Source organism: Anopheles arabiensis, chromosome 2 (genome assembly GCF_016920715.1).
Source record: "Anopheles arabiensis isolate DONGOLA chromosome 2, AaraD3, whole genome shotgun sequence".
In the NCBI taxonomy this organism is placed as follows: domain Eukaryota; kingdom Metazoa; phylum Arthropoda; class Insecta; order Diptera; family Culicidae; genus Anopheles; species Anopheles arabiensis.
The window spans coordinates 26358445-26376233 of record NC_053517.1 but is presented as its reverse complement, the minus strand read 5'-3'; the positions used below and the strand labels follow the sequence as shown (position 1 = coordinate 26376233).

The window sequence follows — 17789 nt, the reverse complement described above, 5'->3', positions numbered from 1 at the left end:
GTATTCATTAACGTTCGTCCAAGATTGAATAAAAAAGAAAGATCAATATGCCACAGACGGCAAAGAGAGAGAGGAAAAGAAACAGAAACCACTTCGCAAACTTATTCTCATATCACTTTAATACAAATACGCAACGTTTGAGCCATCGCTAGAGAATGGTTTACTACTAGCAGCACATTTGCGCCCCCGATTCATCCGGAGCAGCCGCGACACCCGCAATGCACGCACTCGACGACGCGTCCCTCCTCTAGCTTCGATTTCGGTACTCGGCAAATGCAGTTCGTGCCGAAGTTGGTGTCCCTCGTTTGTATGCAGCGCAGGCAGCAGAGGTTTTCATAGCCCGACTTTTTCCACTTCGCTATCAGGTTCGAGTCGGCAATTTTCTCCTTCAGACAGTAGTCGTACAGCTCTCGGCTGATTGCTTTCCGGCGGTAGAACAGGTCGTAGATGTAGCGCGATTTCTGGTGATGAATTTTGAAGATTGGCCACAACGATTCCGTTATTCGTTTCCCTTCGTGTGGCTCCGTTTCGGCTGCAGGTTGGAGGGAAGCAAGCAAAAGTCAGTTAGGGCATGTATAAAAAAGAACTTGGACCAAAGGAACCGACGCGTCCTTGGGCAGCAATCCATTCAGGTACCTTCTCGCATCTTTTGCTCCAGCTCTTCCAGCGTTGGTTCGATCAGTTCCCATCCCTCCGGTGGCTGTTTCCTGCTTCTGCGGACCTTCGGCATCTTGCTCTCTGCAGTTGAGTGTACGAAAATAGATATATTTTAAGGAAAGAATGGATAAAGCGGCGGCACTGTGTCGGGTTTGCACTTCAACAACAACAAAGCGGTAAACATCGGAGAGCTGCTCAATGACAGCACAAGGCTGCACCATGTCTGACCGTTTGACAGTTGTGCTTCTTCAAACCTAGCATGACATTTTATTCAAAACAAAGCATTATTACCACACTCCATAAACGAAAAAAAATGTTAACTGCTAAGCAAAATAACTTATTTTTCTTCTATTTATTTGAGTAAATAATTCACCTTCTTATTTTAATTTACAAATATCATCGAAAAATTTCAGCTTACCCGCTATAATTACCATAACCATTTTTATAGCACACTCTGCTAACTGTCACCCTTGCGTCAAACACACAAACACGTTTATTTTGTTGTGGAAAAAAAATCTCTTTCCAATCGGTTTCGGTATTTCGCAGTGTTCCTCCTTGAACCAGTGCTTGGCGGTGCGATAAATTCAATGTCATGGCTGCGAAAATGACCGAGAATAAAAAACAAAAGAAAGCTGGCAAGAGCAATGCACAGGCGGCGGAGAGCAACGGCATCGAAATGGGGTCACCATCGATAAAGAACGATCAAGCCTCCGATAATGAAGGCATACGGGAGATGTGTGAGGTACGTACGAACCACCATGTGCAGCCACAAAAGAAACGGCGCACATACAAGGTTTACTGATACGGTTGCTTAATTTTTTGTTTGGCAGCAAGGACAGAACGCTATCATCGCCGGGATGAAGGCGGCAAACGCGATGCCGTCGGGACGGTCTCGCGACCTATATGCGGCGCATCCAGAGTTCATCAAAATCATGGACACGCGGGCCAACCAGGTGCTGCATATAATCGCGAACATTTTGCAGCTGCAGGGAGTACAGGGCAACATTCTGCAGTGAGTAGACTGGCCAACCCGACCGTTACCGGGTAGAAGATGTAAAAATTCGGATGTTCACCACCCTTTGCTGTTTTTGCATATCCTTTTCTCACAGCCGCGATCCGGACGAGCGGTTAGAGATGATTCACGATTTCAACGACAACATACTGGAGCGGATACACTCCAACCTGGATGAGATGGCCGGCATACGGAAGGTCGTCCCAACCGTGCTGGTCCAGTCGGAGGTGCAGGTACCGGTGACGCCCCGCTATCGGCTGAGCGGTGCCTGGAACGAACGGCAGAAAGGTGAACCGGTCAAAGCCACCCTCATCACCGGGACCAACATTGCCCGGCCGCAGGTGAAGTTCAAGGTGCCGGTCGACAATTCACGCCTCAACCCGTTCGTGCCGAAGATACGGGATAAACCGCACTCGCTCAAACCGCTAGCCGTGCTGCCAGAGTACGACGAGGCGGGCAACATCGTAAGCTATCTGCATCCGTACGAGTTCGAGCTGGACCGGTTCCAGCCGGCAAAGCACGTGTTCGAACGGACGACACCGCAGGAACCGGTGCCGCTGGAGCGCACGCCCCTAATGTACGTCGACCAAGAGTCGCAGCTGGCGGAGCTGGTGCGCGAGCTGCAGGCGGCGAAGGAGATTGCAATCGATCTTGAGCACCACTCGTACCGCAGCTACCAAGGGTTCACCTGTCTGATGCAGCTGTCCACGCGCACCAAGGACTACATCGTGGATGCGCTAGCGCTGCGCGACGAGCTGCACGTGCTGAACGAGGTGTTTACCGATCCGAAGAAGCTGAAGGTGCTGCACGGCTCGGTTAGCGATATCGAATGGTTGCAGCGCGATCTGGGCCTGTACCTGGTGAACATGTTCGACACCGGCGAGGCGGCCCGCGTACTGCAGTTCTCGCGCATCGGGCTGCAGTTTCTGCTGAAGCACTACTGCAACATCGACACGGACAAAGCGTTCCAGCTGGCGGACTGGCGCATCCGCCCGATACCGGAAAACTTCATCGAGTACGCGCGGAAGGACACACACTATCTGCTGTACATTTACGATCGCATGAGGAACGAGCTGCTCGAGAAGGGCGAAAGCTTGCTGCAGACCGTGTACGACAAGTCGACGTTCATGTGCAAGCAGCGCTACCAGAAGCCGGTCATGAACGAGGACACGGTGATGAACATCTATCGCCGGTCGCGGTACGTCTTCGACCACCGGCAGATGTACGCGTTCCGGGAGGTGCTGTACTGGCGCGATCAGATCGCCCGGCTGGAGGACGAATCGCCGGGCTACGTGCTGCCGCAGCATATGGCACTGGACATTGCTTCAAAGTTGCCGCGCGAAATGCAGGGCATTATAGCGTGCTGCACGCCGGTGCCTTCTTTAGTGCGGCAGCATCTGCATGCGCTGCACAAGATCGTACTGAAGGCGCGCGAGCTGCCAGCGGTAGCGGGTGGCAATCAGGCACAAACGAGGGAACAGCACGCGGACACGCGCTACAAAATGCATTCGGCGTTCGATTTCGACAATCCCTTGGTGTGTCCGCATGACGATGCGGGGCACGGTACGGACGATGCGGGTGCTACCAACCGGCCAACGTTGCTGGGCGATTTAACCAACAGGATGGAGGCGGCAACGCCGGTACCAGCGATTAACGCGAATCTGCTGAAAGATGTCCCCGACATGGGTGTATTAGCCGTGCCGAAGATTGTGAGTATTTGCTTTTGTTGTGTCTCCAATTACAAATATAGTATTTATGCCCTTTTTTGCTATTTCGACAGAGAACGATCGACACCCGCGGACACGTTGGACTGAGTGAAAGCGACGTAAGTGAGGCCAAACTTGCGAAACTGCTGGCATTGCACACCAACCATCCGGTATGAGATTTCCCTATTAACAAAGCAAAAGACGCATTATTTATCGATTTTTTTTTTCATTTTTTCCAAGCAGCAGGATCAATCAGAAGAAGCTGGGAGCGAGAATAAAGCTAGTAAATACGAACAGAACAAGTTCAACACACCGTTCGAGCGGTATTTGGAGACGTGCCGTTTGCGTCAGCTAAAAGAACGCAACGACGAAGCGCTACAGAAGCAGCAAAACACGGGCGCCACCAGCAAGCAAAGCACGGAAACACCTTCAGCCGACGTTCTGACCCTCCAGCAACCAAATCCCCCAGCACCGGCCACCGTTGTAGTGGTGAAGGAAGAACCGTCCCAAAAGGCACCGCCCCAGATGCTGACACAAAATCAGCTCAAACGGCTCGAGGAAGCAAAGGAACGCAAATCGATCGCCGCAGGTGAGAAGCTATGCTTCAACGGAACAGTCATCATGGAGAAGCCCGCCAATCAAACGCCGGGCAAAAGAAAATCCTTCCCAATGGAAATTAACGTCAGCAGCAGCTCGGACGCGATCGAGCAAGATCTGCAGCCGGTGGCGGGTGAGCAGAAGCCGGCAGATAAGCTGCACATGGAACCGTTCAAGGATCAGTCGAAACCGGCCGGCCCGCACAATGACAGTGCGAACTGGGGCGAAAAGCCGGCGAAATCGAAAAAAGACAAGCAGCGGCAACGGAACAAAGCGAAATCGTCCGTCGGGCAGGGCTGTGGGCGCCAATCGTCCAACAAACCGGTCGTACCGTTCGATTATAATAACGTCGATTTTAGCCGCTTCCAGGGCGGCTCGAAACCGCTCGCCGGACCGCGCAAAGGGAAGCGTCCCGGTTTCGCGTTTACGCTAGCGGACGACCCTAACGAGGGCAGCAGCGGCAACAACACCAACAAGAAGCTGCACCCGAACAGCCGGATAGCGAAGAACATTAAAAAGACGCAGAAAATGTTCAACCTCAGCACGAGCGGTGGGCACGGTGGCGGTGGAAAGCGCAAGTAACACTCCGGTACGCGGTAGGGGGAAAACGCAATGAACGAGACGTTTGTAAAAGTATAAAAAAATAAAACTCCTCTCCAATTTATAACTCTTGTTTGGGATTGGTGGAACCGTACAGTGAGTAGATTTTGCGGCTCAACTCAGGCCCGATGCGTCGGTTCGCGGTCGTTATCGGGCCGCCCGCACGCCGGATCGAAACGTTGGCAAGCAGAAGCGGTCCGTCTGCCTGGCCCGCCGCCCGGAACCCCTCCAGCAGCGAGCGAACCGTCGGGTAGGCGCCCATTATCGCTTCCGCTATCTCGAGCGTCACGGACGGTATCTTGATGAGCTGGGCCTGGTAGAGCTGCTGCAGGCCGGCCGTACCTTCCACCCGCACGCAGCCCTTCTTCTCGTTGCCCAGGTACACCTGGTCGCAGCTGTACTTGTCCAGCTGCTGCTGCTTGTACGGCCGCTCGGCAATGGCACGCGCCAGCTGGGCGACAAAGTTGCCCACCTGCTCGTCCGTTTCCAACAGCTGGTGTGATGTATCCTCGTACAGCTGGACCTCCGTGAGGGCTTGCTCCGTTTCGCGGCGCCCCACACAGCCCCGATGGACGCGGCAGTAGGCGACCAGTCCGAACACGAGCAGGCTTAGACGGCGGCCGGGCAGTGCCTCCTTGACACTTCGCACAGCGGCCAGCAGCTGGCGGTTGCGCACGTACGCGGCAAGCGTGCCACCGTCGAGCAGATGGACGGCGAATGGTTCGTGTACGGTCGTGTCCGTCATCGTACCGGCCGGCGTAAGCTTTGCCGGCACGGTGCGGTAGAACGTGATGGTGGTTGGGGCTGGTTGGGCGCTCAGCTCGTACTTGCAGCCCAGCTCGGCCAGCTTGGGCAGTAGCTGGGCGCCGTGGGGTTCGCGCAGGAAGGCCGGATCGATGACGGCGTGCAGGAACTTGTTGCAATGGCCCGGCTTGAGGTTGCGCTGCTCCTCGGCGTGGTGCTGCAGCTTCAGCCGGTCCGGGTTGGCGAGGGGAAATGCCATTGTTTTTGGGTGCCAAAATTGGAACTTTTTTCACATGTCCTCTTTTAGGCGATGAGTTTTCACTTAATTGTAGCTAAAAGAGAGAATGAATAGAGTTTAATTTAACTGTAAAAAAACCCGGTACTATTTGACACGACATAACTTTCTTCTGTACCTTTGGCAATGGCTGAGCTTAATATCGCTGCCACACCAGCCAAATGTCTCAAAATACACAAAATTGTTGAAAAATGCTTCAATAATACTAAAATTGTGCCACTTTTGCAACGACCGCGGACGCCACAACGCATGCACACACGCGCCGTACACAGAAGGAAGGTAATCAAAACAAAACCGCACACACAGCCGCCGCTTATCAGTGTGCGTGTGCCTACGCTTCACAGCCAACCGGACAAGCACACACACACACTGGTACACGCAAAGCAAAACAACTCTCCGATACGTGCTCTCGCCATCTCTTTCTCTTGCTCGGTGAATCCCTTCTCCTATATCTGTGTGTTGGTGTGTGCGTCTGTTGCGCGGAACGGAATGGAAAAGAACCGGAACTACTGTACGCGTACTAGGACATTAGGGGTTTGGTGGGCGCGCATCTTCACCACACGGCGGAAGCGAGAAGGACAAATCAGTGCATCATCCTCTACTAAACGCTAAAATGGCGTCTCGGTCGACCGAGTGTGTGTGTGGGGGGTGGGGTGTTGTGCAATAGCCGAACCGCTTTCGGGGCGCAGCAAGCGGCGACGGCCGCGGAATCACACAGCACGTCATTTGAATACAAACACGACACGGTGATGCATCGGCTGCCGTGCTGCTGCTGCTGGGTCGTCGTGCTGGCGAACGTCGTGTCACAGTGCTTGAGGTGAGGAGTGTAGTGTAGTGGGCCGAGCGGTCGTGAATTCACGTTTTGTGGGCATTTTTTTCCGTGTAGAATTAGATTCCGTATAGAATTCCGTGTAGAAGGCCCAGTCGTGCAAAAAGAAACTAGTAAACCAATAGTGTGTGTGTGTCTTTCTGTGTTTGACAGTCTTTAAACTTTTACTAGCCCACCCACCAAGGGCACACACAAAGAAAGCCACCCGCTCCCTCCCCAACCTACGTAGATGGGAGAGGTCCGTGTCCCCCCGTGTTTGCATTGTTCACTGGCTCTTCCCTCTTCCCTTGTAAATTGGGGTCAAAAGCGGTTCATATAGATGATCGATTAAATCGATGGCTGCGCGAGTGTGTGACATTTCGTAACCAAGTTGGCGTTGTGTGTGCCCTCCCCCCCCCCGGTCCGCCCCGTATGTAGAGGGTCACAACCACCCCCTCTGTGTCCCACCCTCCACTTCGTGCATGATGTTGATACTTGGATGGCTCTATCGGAAGGAGAGGACACCCCGTATCGCACGCGTGTACGAGATAAAGGCGTTATGGGAGGGTGCCCGGGTGGGAGCGGGAGCGGGCGCACAACCCCTAGAGCCCGTGCTGTTCGTTAAAGGGCAGCGCGAGGCCCTATTCTTCGCGTATGGGTTCCCGTCTATGATTCAATCGTCAACCCCCCGAGAGGGCGAGCGAGCGAGTGAGCGAGTGAGCGAGTGAGCGAGTGTAGCAGTGACACAGCAGCGAGAAAGAGACCGGCTGACCGGATTAAAAGATTCACCACCCCTTGTGCGCGAATATGTACACCCCAAACTCGTCTGCCTGATTCTGTGTGTGTGCGTGATTGTATGTGTTTGTGGGTGCGTCCTTAGTGTGCGTGCCATAAAGAAGAGGATTAGGATGAGGGTTTCGTCATACGAAAGGGATCTTTGAACCTTTGACCTCAGCAGGGTATATCTCCCGCGCGCCTGTGTGTGGGAGCATCCGTGTGTTGGTGTGCTGCTGCTGTGTGTTTATCACACTGGGCAAGAATGGGGTTGCATGGTTTTTGTGTGTGCAAAATACAGCCTGAGTCCGTCGTGCGCATCACAGCGCGAGGGTGCTGCCTTTGTGACTCCTGTTTAATTGTGTGTATATGTGTGTGTGTATGTCCCCGTAGGTTTAGATCTCGCAGTGCCCTCTCCCATTACAACAAGGGGTTACAAAGAAAGAAAGAAAAAAGCGCCCTCGTCCGTTTACTATTTACATTCAAGTATTGATTTTGCTCCCGGTGGTGGTCCGCGCGAAGGCCCTCTCGGTTGCGCTGCCTTCGCATGCTCTTCACGGTGCCTTAGCGGCGGGTGCTAATTGGGAAGACGTCGGTGAGCGTGCGCGCGAGCGCGCCCGCCCGACGGTGTTGTGGTGGTGGTCCCAACAGGCCGTGTGCGTCTTAGTAAAACCATTTTCGCCTTTACGTTGCTTCTGCTTACAGCTTCTAAAACGAACGAGGGCAGCATCACCAGGGAAGTGTCACCTTCCATCTCTAGTCACATGCAATAGGCAGGGACACACACCAGTGTTGAATAGTGCGATAAGAGCCCGGTGTGAAATCGTACCGCCCAACATGAGCCAAGCGGCCGCCGGACTATCGCAGCAGTTCTGCGTACGCTGGAACAGCCATCTGGGCAGCCTCGGTGCCGCCTTTCCACAGGTACGTAAACCGTCTCGTAACAAGTGGTGGTGGCTCCAGTAGGCACTGGACACCTTCTCTTGTGTCGTGTGTTTTTTTGTTGGGATTTAAAAAAGCAAGATTTTCTCATCATTACGCAAAAACTAACGCAGCCAGCAGGGATTTTCATCTTACATCGGAGGGTCTCAACTAAATGGTGTGTTTGTGTGTGTGTGGGTGCTCTACGTGCGATATCTTTGCTTCGTATCACAGTGCTCTTTTCCTCCCAACAACCTTTATCGGGGCAACTACTACAAACAAACGCGCGTGCCTACGTGGGTAGGATGTTGTACAAATGCACCCCTACACCGTAGATACCGAGGCCGTTGCCAATGGTAACGAACCATCATCCCCCTAAGCATGCTGTCGCTTGTCGCTGGCCTGCGTGTGTGTGTGTGTGCGTGTCTTTGCTACTGTCGATATGGTGCACACGCGTGTGTGGGGTTGTGTTTTTGTAACTAAGGATGCCTGTGTAAAGGAGATGTAAGCCCTGGTTGAGGAGAGATGAAACTATGAAAAAGGGCAACAGCGTGGAACATCTACTCCCTTTGCCCAATCTACCCGTCCATGGCAGCATCGTGGGCCTTCGATGCTTGCGGGCGCCCAATTTGCGCCGGTGTAATAATAAGTACGTCAAACAAATGGCTGCAAAAGGAGAGCGAAGATGTGACAGCGTGCGGCTGTGACAGTCTGGCCCTCGGGCATTGCATTGGACCGCAAGCGTGCACACACACACCCTGTTCTTAGCAAGCCACAAAAAGGGGGGTGGGAGCGCAAAGTGCATTACTATTGCCGAAGGGTTCGTTTCTTACAACAAAAGGGGCTTCTCTTTCGTACCTCCTTCTATGCGTCTCTCTTTCACACTGTAGTACAATCAGTGCAAATTTATCTGTAGCCCTCTTCGGGGTGCTGTTTCTCCCTTTTCCTTGTGCCTTCCGTTGTTTCGCGTATTTCGAGAAGGTCTGCGAACGACAGCAGCAGCAGCCGCCCGAAGCAGCGCGTAGAGAAGCACCCCGTTTGGCGTGCCCTGCCTATTTGTACCATGCCTGGTGTGGTCCATTGGTGCGACACGCGTTTTGATAATACGCCCTAGGGGTTCCGGTGATGAAACGTGATCATGCGCCGCTCTTCATAATTCCCACCCCTTCTGTATGTTGTACCCTTCTCCTGTCTATTGTTCGTTTGCACTCTTTGTCTCTCTCTCTCACACACACACTCACTCTCTTGCGCTCAACGCGCTGGCTCTGCCGAGGGAGCGAGGGCGCCTTTCTGCGATGAGTTCGTCGCCCGTAATCTTGACCGGGTAGGTTTTAGGGTCGTCCAACGACACGGTTTATCATCGGATATTTCACCCAACCGTACCGGTGGGTGGAGGACATTCCCGACAACTAAATGCTTAAGCTAGCGGCGGGGGGCTTTTCCATCGTGCTTGCGAAGGGTCGCATAACACGGCGCTAGAGGGCACATGCAGGGAAGCACGCTAAGGACTTGTGAAGTAGAAGGATTTTTTTGAAATTAGATTTTGTGTGTGTGTGTTGTTGGTCCGGGTTCCCTCCGGAGGTTTTGCAGTTTGAGCTCATGTGTGTGCTCGTGGAATGCCTGCCTGCCATGCCTGTTTTTCCCAATGTGTAGAGAACGCATTGCTTGCCGACGCTGGCTAAAGGGAACCCTTCGGAACCGTTCATCCAGCCAACATAGGGGGCGTTTCGGATGTTAGGGGTAATCGGAAATTTGAACACTTCTTCGTTTTCGTTGCTTCTCCGGTGCTTCTCCGGTGCGGTGTAAAGGGCCCTTATTTGAGTCTGCGCTTCTGTGTGCTGTAGGAAACAATTGCGCCGTTCTGTGCTGGGGTCATCGAACGTTCCGGGAAGGATAATTACTGCCATCTTCCTGCTATTGGGAGCTATTTGGCGAGGGTCTCTTAGCCGATGAAGGAAGCCGCATAAGGAAGCGCATCGAATGTAATGGCTGCCCGTGTCTTGTGATATATTTCATTAACAATTATTGATAGGAATTGTAGGTTCATTTCTTCCCTGCTAAATGTTTGTACATTTATGTTCCCATAAAAAGGAATCTTTTTCAAAGAATCTTGATTTTAAAACAAGACAGCTTAAATTATAGCTTTGATAGTGTTCTGGGTATGATTTCTTGTTAAGATCTTGATGACCAATCCTATTAGGAATATTATAGATTCTGCTTGGCTGTTTATTGGAAAAACAGATTCCAATCTTTGTATTTTTGGTATTTTTGGAGAAAATGGACATGGCAAAACCCGTCACAAATAAGACCTAAAAACCAATAAAATGCGCGTAAAATCAAAAAATCATTGAACCAATGTCACATTTTCGCTCTCTGTTACAGCTATTAGCCGGCCAAAGGTTCGTGGATGTGACGCTGGCATGCGAGGGCCACCAGGTGCACTGTCACCGTCTGGTGCTGGCCGCCTGCTCGACCTACTTTGAGAATCTCCTGGGCGAAAACCCCTGCAAGCATCCGATCATCATCCTGCCCCGGGACATCAAGCTGTGGGCGATACAGGCACTGGTGGACTTTATGTACAAAGGCGAGGTGAACGTATCGCAGGCGGGACTGCCAGATCTGATGAAATGTGCGGAAGTGCTGAAAATTCGTGGCCTGTGCGGATCGGACGCCGCGCTCAACCTGAACCAGGTGCACAGCCCATCGGGCAGCCACCAGTACCAGCAGCAACAACACAGCAGTGCCAACAGCAGTGACGCCGGTGAGCCGGTGGAGCATACCGGCGTCACGGCACGGGCGTCCGAGGGACCGTACGTTGGACGACATGGGGGACAAAGTCAAAGTAAGTAGTAGAGAATGGTTTGCATGACACCTTACTGTATCTCTCATGCCCTTTTTGAACCCATTTGCAGGTGCAAGATTGCCGCAAAGCAATGCATCCAGTGGACCAAAGAGACAGCTGCTGAACAGCTTAAACTTGCAGCCGATTGACGCGGGAATTGCCCTGCCCCATCACCACCACCATCAGCAGAATGAGGACGGCGTTCACAGTGATAACGGGGAGAGTGGCAATGAAATGTGCATCAAAACGGAGGATTTAATCATCGGTAGGATAGGAAGAGAGAGTAGGGGAGTTCAACAAGAATAATTGATTTTAAACTTTTCTTTTTTTGTGTATTGTAGATGAAGATGATTCAGGCAGCAGACAGTGTGGAGACGAGGATGAGCTTGGAATAGACAGTACTGACAAAACCGGTTCCGGTAAGTTCGATCAGAGATAGATGAAGGTGCATTAATTGTATTAAAATCATGATGATAAAGGTTGTCGCAACCGTGTAAAACATAAACAAATGATAGAAATATTCGTCGCGTTATACGAATAATCGTTTCATAAGCATGTGACTAATGCAAAACATAGCTTTACTAAATACCAATGTAAATCCATGTTAAAATTGCATTCCTTGTATTGCGATTCATGATGCAGAAGCATTCCGTGCATGTTGCACCCGTAGTACATGGAGGTGCCTGGTCGTTGACGATGAAGCACGCTCCTCAAAGGGAGAAAGTGGCCAAATGCAAATAAAAATCTTATTGCTACTTTTTTATGACAACCATTACAATGGTTGTAACCTCTCCCCTTGTACAAATGTGCCAAATTTTGTCTACATTGCTCTCATTCTCCCTTTTTCATTATTGTACGCCATCATCGCCTTCGTCTTGTTTCACTCTCTCTCTCTCTATCTACCTCTCTATCTCCCTTTGGTTACTGTTAGATATTAAACATACATTCTTCCAGACTAATCCATAACCTTCGTGTATGTGTGTGTGATTTTTTGTTTGTTTGTGTGTCTACTTGCAGACGCGATTCGCTGCGAGCAGTTCCTCGGCGCACATCCAATGGATGCGGAGGATCGGGTCGGGAGTGATTCGATGCGGGAGGACCGAATGGAGGAAGAGATGGAGGTGGGCGAAAAGATGATCGATGATGGACGCATGGTAATGGAAAAGTCAGAACAATGCCACACCGATCGGCACCCGCCGTCCTCCGGCGTTGGTGATCCGCCCGATTACGACCATTTTGAGGCGAACGAAATCGAAGGTGCTGAGCATGATCTGATGGAGTTGAGTGGGGAGACCGAAGCACCGGTGGAAGCTGGAGCCAACAGGAAGCGCCGAAAGCTCGCCACCACCAACACCACCACCAGCTCCACACTAAACAGCGAGCTGCTAGTGTCCGCTGGCGGCAGCAGCTCCTCCACCACCCTGTCTAGCTACAGTCACAGTGCCAATAGTGCGGGTGAGCAACGATCGAAAGCCGGCGGCGGACCGCGTACGGTCGGGGCCGTGCCGTCGCTTTCCTCCATAGGTGTGCGGTCCGGGCCCGGCGGTTCCCGCGGCTCGATACGGGTGAAATCCATCGAGAATCTCTTCGAAAACTATCAAGCCAAACAATCACCAAAGTCTTCCGACAAGAGAAGGGCCCAGCCGCACCACTCCCCGGTGGTGGTGCTGGGCTGCAGCGGTGCCAATATCAGTGAGAACGACAGTAGTGCCAGTGAACAGCAGCAGCATGCTTCCTCGTTGATGTACAACCGCAACGAGATGGATGTGTACGTGAAGCAGCAGCAACAACGGATCCTAAAAACTGCGGCCGAGCGGCACACCGACGGCGGTGACGAAACGAATGCTTCCACGGTGATGAACGATGGCGATGGGTACGAGAACATCATCTGCTCGCCGAACTTCCCGCAGCTGAGCGAAGCGGCCAGTGCCGGTGATGATGGTGCCGGTGCCTACAAGGCGGAAGAGGACGACGAGGACGAGGAGTACGGGGACGAGTACGCCATACAGCTGCTGGCGGAGGAGATCGACAGCAGCCTGCTCGCCAACGGGGGCGGCGAAAGCGAGGGAGACGAAATTCTGTACAAACCACCGGCCCTGATGGCGCTCGGCGCCGCCAAGGGAGCGCACCCCGGCAAGACGGCCACCGGCCTGCGAGCGTACGGTGCGGGTGGTCCTCCCACCTCGACGCTGACGATTCGCAAACTGGACGGACGGTCCCGTGGCAACGTGCCGCAGGCGACGGGCGGCTTAGCGCGCACGGTAACGCGTCGACCCCGGCTAACTGGCCGTTCGAAGGACGCGCTGCATCAGCTGCTGAACTCGAACGGTACGCCACCGCCGGTCGCCTTTACGCTGCGCAATCCGCGCGGCAACCAGCCGCGCACGTACAACACCGAGGCGCTCTGGGCGGCACTGATGGACGTGAAGGCGGGTGAAAGTATTTACCGGTAGGTGGTGTGGAGTAATATTTTTTTTTGCTTTCCTTTTATAACATCAATTTGATTGTGTTTTTTTGCCTCTCCGCTCTCCGAACAGCGCATCACAAATGCACAAAGTTCCTCGCAAGACGCTGCGGAATTGGATGAAGCGGTGGGACATCAAGTCTGCCTACCCGATGCCGAGGCAGCTGAAGGAGGCGGCCGAAAAGAAGCGCATCATAAAGGAGCTGACCAGCCAAATACAATAGCAGGAGCGGCGGCAGCCACTGCTATGCCCGCTAGCGCACGATAACGGTTTAGCACAGTTTAGCTTCCACTATGCTAACGGCACTGCTGCTACGGTTGATGGTGCCGACGGCATCCCGCAACCAGCAGCAGTACCGGAAGCAGTTCCAATCGTTGCCAACACGACAATGCCAATAATATGGGGATAAGGAATGGTACATTAAAGAGGGGGGAACAGCAACAGCAGTAGTAGTAGTAGGTTTTCAGGGAGAGAGAGAGAGAGAAAGAGAGCAGGGAATGTAATTTTAAATTCAACCAACAAAAACCAAAAAGAAACGAAAAAAGCCAACTTAAAACACACAAGTCGCCAACAACGCCGCAAACGTGCGTTAAAAGGGAAAGGAAAAAAGAAAAGATAATATTATAGATATATATACAAACACACATGTAGGGAAGATGGACATTATACGTACATGGGCATAACATCACGGGAAAAAATGTTACACATTTGTAATGTGCAAAAGACGTTGCGATGCAGAAAAAAAACACAAAAAAGGGGGGAGATCGGAACTAGTTGCCAAGATAAAGATAAAGAGTTTGAACGATAGAGAATGATCCAGGGAATAGTAAGAGTATATTATATATATACACATTATACATAGATTTTACATACACTTTATTTAATTTTACAGTAAGGTTGCTAAAGTGGGTGAACAAATGGACTTCTGCTCCATCTAGCTCACCTTTCGCAGGGAGAAGATGAATCAATTTCACGTACACGGGCCGCGGGAGTCATTTAGAAGAGGCGAACCAACCGCGCGCGTGTATAAGAGGGACTTATTTTTCGCAACCAAACCAGCAACACTCCATATATACTAATTGATTTACCTTAGAGTGATTTAATGGCCAAACCCAAACAAACCCACTTGCGCTGCTCCTTAGTGTGGTCTCAGTGTGTTACGACGTTATTTTTAAATTCATACATTTCAGTCAAGTTTATGGTTACGCACACAAGCTGCGTATACCAGTACCAGGCCAAAAGTGGTAGCAAGAGTAGAATGGATAGGGGAATAAGTCACACCACGAACTCGAAAAGTCATCTAAGCATTCGTTAAATCCGTTTGATTTTTAAAACAAATGGAACAAAGTGAAGGTTTCTAGTCATTCGTCTGTCTCCCGTGCTGTGGAGCCCCAGATGCTATTATTTGATTGTTTTGTTTTTTTGTTTAGTTTAATATACATGAAGCGAGTATAACTTTTGTGTGCTTAATGGTTGATAAGTATTTTGTTGGTTTCGTTTTTTTGTTTTTAATTTTGTTTATCGATGTTTTTTTCCTTCTTTTTTTTGTTAATTTGCAGTGGCAATACAAACGGGATTAGAGTAGAACTTACTTTTACGCATAAGTATTTAGTTCAATTGTGATGGACTTTAGTGGATGGGAGCAGCTTTTTACTTTAGTTTCTTGTTTATTTTGCTCTTCAAACAAAACACCCTTACCCTTACCTTATCTGAAATCCGTTCCTTTTTGTGTTAAAATGGAGGAAAAACAAGTTTATATTTATATACGTATGATAATTAGTCAGGCGTAACAAGCAACCAAAAACAAGAAGCAAATTTTAGGAAACAAAATTAAATCGAAATATGCTCTAGTGTGGTAGGGATTTTAATTGTGACATCTGTACTTAGGTTAAATAGTTGTGCGGATAATTTAGTTTTGTGCCCGTGTGTACCACCAATCCAAATTCAAGGATCTGGCAAGGATCGTTCCGGTTCGGGTCTCGTACATCTCATAATACTATCACACTCTGTAGCGTTTATGGAATGCTGAACGTGATACTTGCCCGTCTGGATGGACGAGAAAAAGGAAACGCAGGACGTGATGGCGCAAGTACGAGAGAATCTGCATGATGTGTCGGATGAATGTCGAATGTTGAATGAATCCTCTCCTATTTTTTTAAACAAGAGGATTATGATCTTTATGAATACGTCTTGCGAAATAGACACAGATGGATCTTATGACAGGATATACCGAATAGAGTCTGCACACACACTCACAACAGAAACCCCAACAGACAAAGCAAAATTTGCCAGTAAACTATTTATAAGAACTGAGAAAAGATCCAAGTCCTCTTTTGGCCTAACGATGATGACAAAGCGGTGGGAAGGAATAATGCAATAATTAAGCTCTAATTCTGAATATATTTTAAAAATTAACGTTTGTTTGCATCAATTTTAGATCTTCCTTCCGAATTTGCCCTGGCCAATGTGACCTGCGAGTACGAGCTGAACACGCAACCGCAGGCCCCACAGGACACCAGTACGGCCGGTCGCCGTGTGCGCCGTTCGGAGGAGCTGCTACAGCAGGCGGCGGAGTACGTATCACGCGGTGAAACGTTCCAAAACGTTAGCCTCAAGTTTGATATTCCGATCTCGACTATCCGGTACGTATCCGATCGTACGACAGACACTGAATCTCCCCTTGAGCTATAATTGTGCACCCTTCAATTCTCAGCTTCTACATGGCCCGCAAAGGCATACTGCCGCGCCGGAAGCGTGGCCGAACGGCCATGTTTCCGTGCAGCGTATCCAATCGACCGATACTGGCCGCCGTGGACATGATGGCGCCATCGCCCACTTCATCTTTCATCCCCCAGCCAACGCTCCGCGATCAGCAGCAACAGCAACAGTACCGACAACAGTTAAGCGAAAACATGAGCATAGCCGGCACGCAGTCTGCCATCGCGCAAACGGCAAACGTATCGCAAACTGGTGCTCCGGAAAAGGGGCCGTCCAACCCGGGCGGAAGCCGGTCACCGTCACCTTCCGGTCCTCCGTTTCACTTTGCCAACTATAAGCTGCCCGATCTGCGGCCCGATCTGTTGTAAAGCAGTCTAAAGTGTAACTTTTCATCTCACTTTTTCTCCCGTACCTCCAATAACCGTTGACCTCTATCCTCCTGTTCGTCTTAGCGGATGAGCTCGAAAGTAAAATCAGAAATGAAATTGAAATGGATCTATATTTACAGACATTTATAGTGCTAGGGAGAAAATGGCATGGCGGAGGGATTATAAGAGGTGCTGCATGCCTCTGCCCGGTTTCTCTATCTCAGATGATCTATTTTAGCCATAGATTTATACATTTCTGTCGTTGTGGTGTAAAGATCTCAATAGAATCGCATTTACAGACACTTAAACTTCCCGCCAAAGAAAATAATGTGTAAAAAGCGTGTAAAATATTTCGTGCAAATCTTTAAATCAAGTCCAATTGAAGTATGAAGCGTTTTAATTGAGAAAACTAAAATAATATTATAATTATTATGCTTAATCGTTCCACCAGCTCATTCAGCCCTGCCCTCCGCTCGCAGTGCGCTCGATTGTCGCTTTTTGTGGTAGATTTGTTCCTCCAGCTTGGCGCAAGCCTGCTCGATCTCGTAGTTCTTCGACACCAGCATCACCCACTGCGCTTCCAGCGTGCGCAGCTTCTCGCCGCCCTGCGTTTGCTTCGTCTTGCGCGCCCAGTTCACGTCCTGTATCTCCTTCTTTACCTCCGCCAGCCGGGCCTGACACTTGGCCTGCATGGTGACCAACGTTTCGAGGTAGGACTTCCACATCTCGCACCCATACTCGGCCATCAGCTCGAGGTTCATGGCGCGCACCGCTTGATGCTCCAGCTGGGCCATCGAATTGTCCACACTTTCGCTCCAGGCGGACACTTCGTTCATTTTGCCGGCTGGAGGCGGAGGTAGCTCGTACCGCTTCATGCTCAGCGGTTCCATCGGCAGCCGGTTTTGGATGCGCTCGAATTCGGCCGCCATTAGTTCCGTTTCGAACGCGGTCGTGTTGAGGGCGGGTAGATGCTCGAGATAGTTTTTCGTCGGCCGATAGCGGCGACATTCTTCCTCCACCATGGCGATGGCCTGGAATAGGGAGGGGAAGAGGTACGGGTGTGTTGATATGGTGGTGTTTCGTGTGCTGTTTGCGCATTGCTTACCGCTTCCCGCACGCCAGGATCATCGTAGCCAAGATCGATGTACGGCAATGCATCAACCAACACTTCACCGGCCATTGGAAGGGGAGTTTTTCGTGAAATGCAAGTGCGAACGGCTTTCCCCGAGAAATGATGTTTTTGGGTTTGTTTTGGCCACTGTTTGACAACAACCGCGGGTTT

The 17789-nt window shown here is 50.9% G+C and overlaps 5 protein-coding genes across 7 annotated transcripts; 2 read left to right on the top strand and 3 right to left on the bottom strand.

Moving 5' to 3' along the window:
* Window positions 1–92: 92 nt before the first annotated feature.
* Window positions 93–856, bottom strand: LOC120896336 (protein BUD31 homolog). The gene is made up of 2 exons (XM_040300376.1): window positions 637–856; window positions 93–532 (listed from the first exon to the last, which is right to left on the bottom strand). The coding sequence occupies exons 1-2, from the start codon at window positions 728–730 to the stop codon at window positions 192–194; spliced, it is 435 nt and encodes a 144-aa protein (XP_040156310.1). The 5' UTR covers window positions 731–856; the 3' UTR covers window positions 93–191.
* Window positions 857–1145: 289 nt separating this feature from the next.
* On the top strand, window positions 1146–4636 carry LOC120900601 (exosome component 10). Its single transcript, XM_040307837.1, has 5 exons — window positions 1146–1399; window positions 1488–1669; window positions 1767–3378; window positions 3450–3545; window positions 3619–4636. Exons 1-5 carry the CDS (start codon window positions 1250–1252, stop codon window positions 4552–4554), a joined length of 2976 nt encoding a protein of 991 aa, XP_040163771.1. The 5' UTR covers window positions 1146–1249; the 3' UTR covers window positions 4555–4636.
* LOC120900613 (crossover junction endonuclease EME1) lies at window positions 4607–6058 on the bottom strand. 2 transcript variants are annotated; one of them, XM_040307880.1, is made up of 2 exons: window positions 5718–6058; window positions 4607–5648 (listed from the first exon to the last, which is right to left on the bottom strand). In XM_040307880.1, the coding sequence occupies exon 2, from the start codon at window positions 5573–5575 to the stop codon at window positions 4634–4636; it is 942 nt and encodes a 313-aa protein (XP_040163814.1). In that variant the 5' UTR covers window positions 5576–5648; window positions 5718–6058; the 3' UTR covers window positions 4607–4633. The 2 variants fall into 2 exon arrangements, with proteins under 2 accessions (XP_040163814.1, XP_040163805.1); XM_040307871.1 differs by having other exon boundaries at window positions 5730–6058.
* Window positions 6059–6302: 244 nt separating this feature from the next.
* On the top strand, window positions 6303–15108 carry LOC120900602 (broad-complex core protein isoforms 1/2/3/4/5-like). 2 transcript variants are annotated; one of them, XM_040307860.1, is made up of 7 exons: window positions 6303–6428; window positions 7899–8117; window positions 10497–10956; window positions 11027–11221; window positions 11298–11375; window positions 11974–13405; window positions 13494–15108. In XM_040307860.1, exons 2-7 carry the CDS (start codon window positions 8031–8033, stop codon window positions 13642–13644), a joined length of 2403 nt encoding a protein of 800 aa, XP_040163794.1. In that variant the 5' UTR covers window positions 6303–6428; window positions 7899–8030; the 3' UTR covers window positions 13645–15108. The 2 variants fall into 2 exon arrangements, with proteins under 2 accessions (XP_040163794.1, XP_040163786.1); XM_040307852.1 differs by lacking the exon at window positions 6303–6428 and adding an exon at window positions 7321–7554.
* A 1511-nt stretch (window positions 15109–16619) lies between these two features.
* On the bottom strand, window positions 16620–17781 carry LOC120900625 (pre-mRNA-splicing factor SPF27). Its single transcript, XM_040307894.1, has 2 exons — window positions 17613–17781; window positions 16620–17538 (listed from the first exon to the last, which is right to left on the bottom strand). The coding sequence occupies exons 1-2, from the start codon at window positions 17685–17687 to the stop codon at window positions 16960–16962; spliced, it is 654 nt and encodes a 217-aa protein (XP_040163828.1). The 5' UTR covers window positions 17688–17781; the 3' UTR covers window positions 16620–16959.
* Between the last annotated feature and the right edge of the window lie 8 nt (window positions 17782–17789).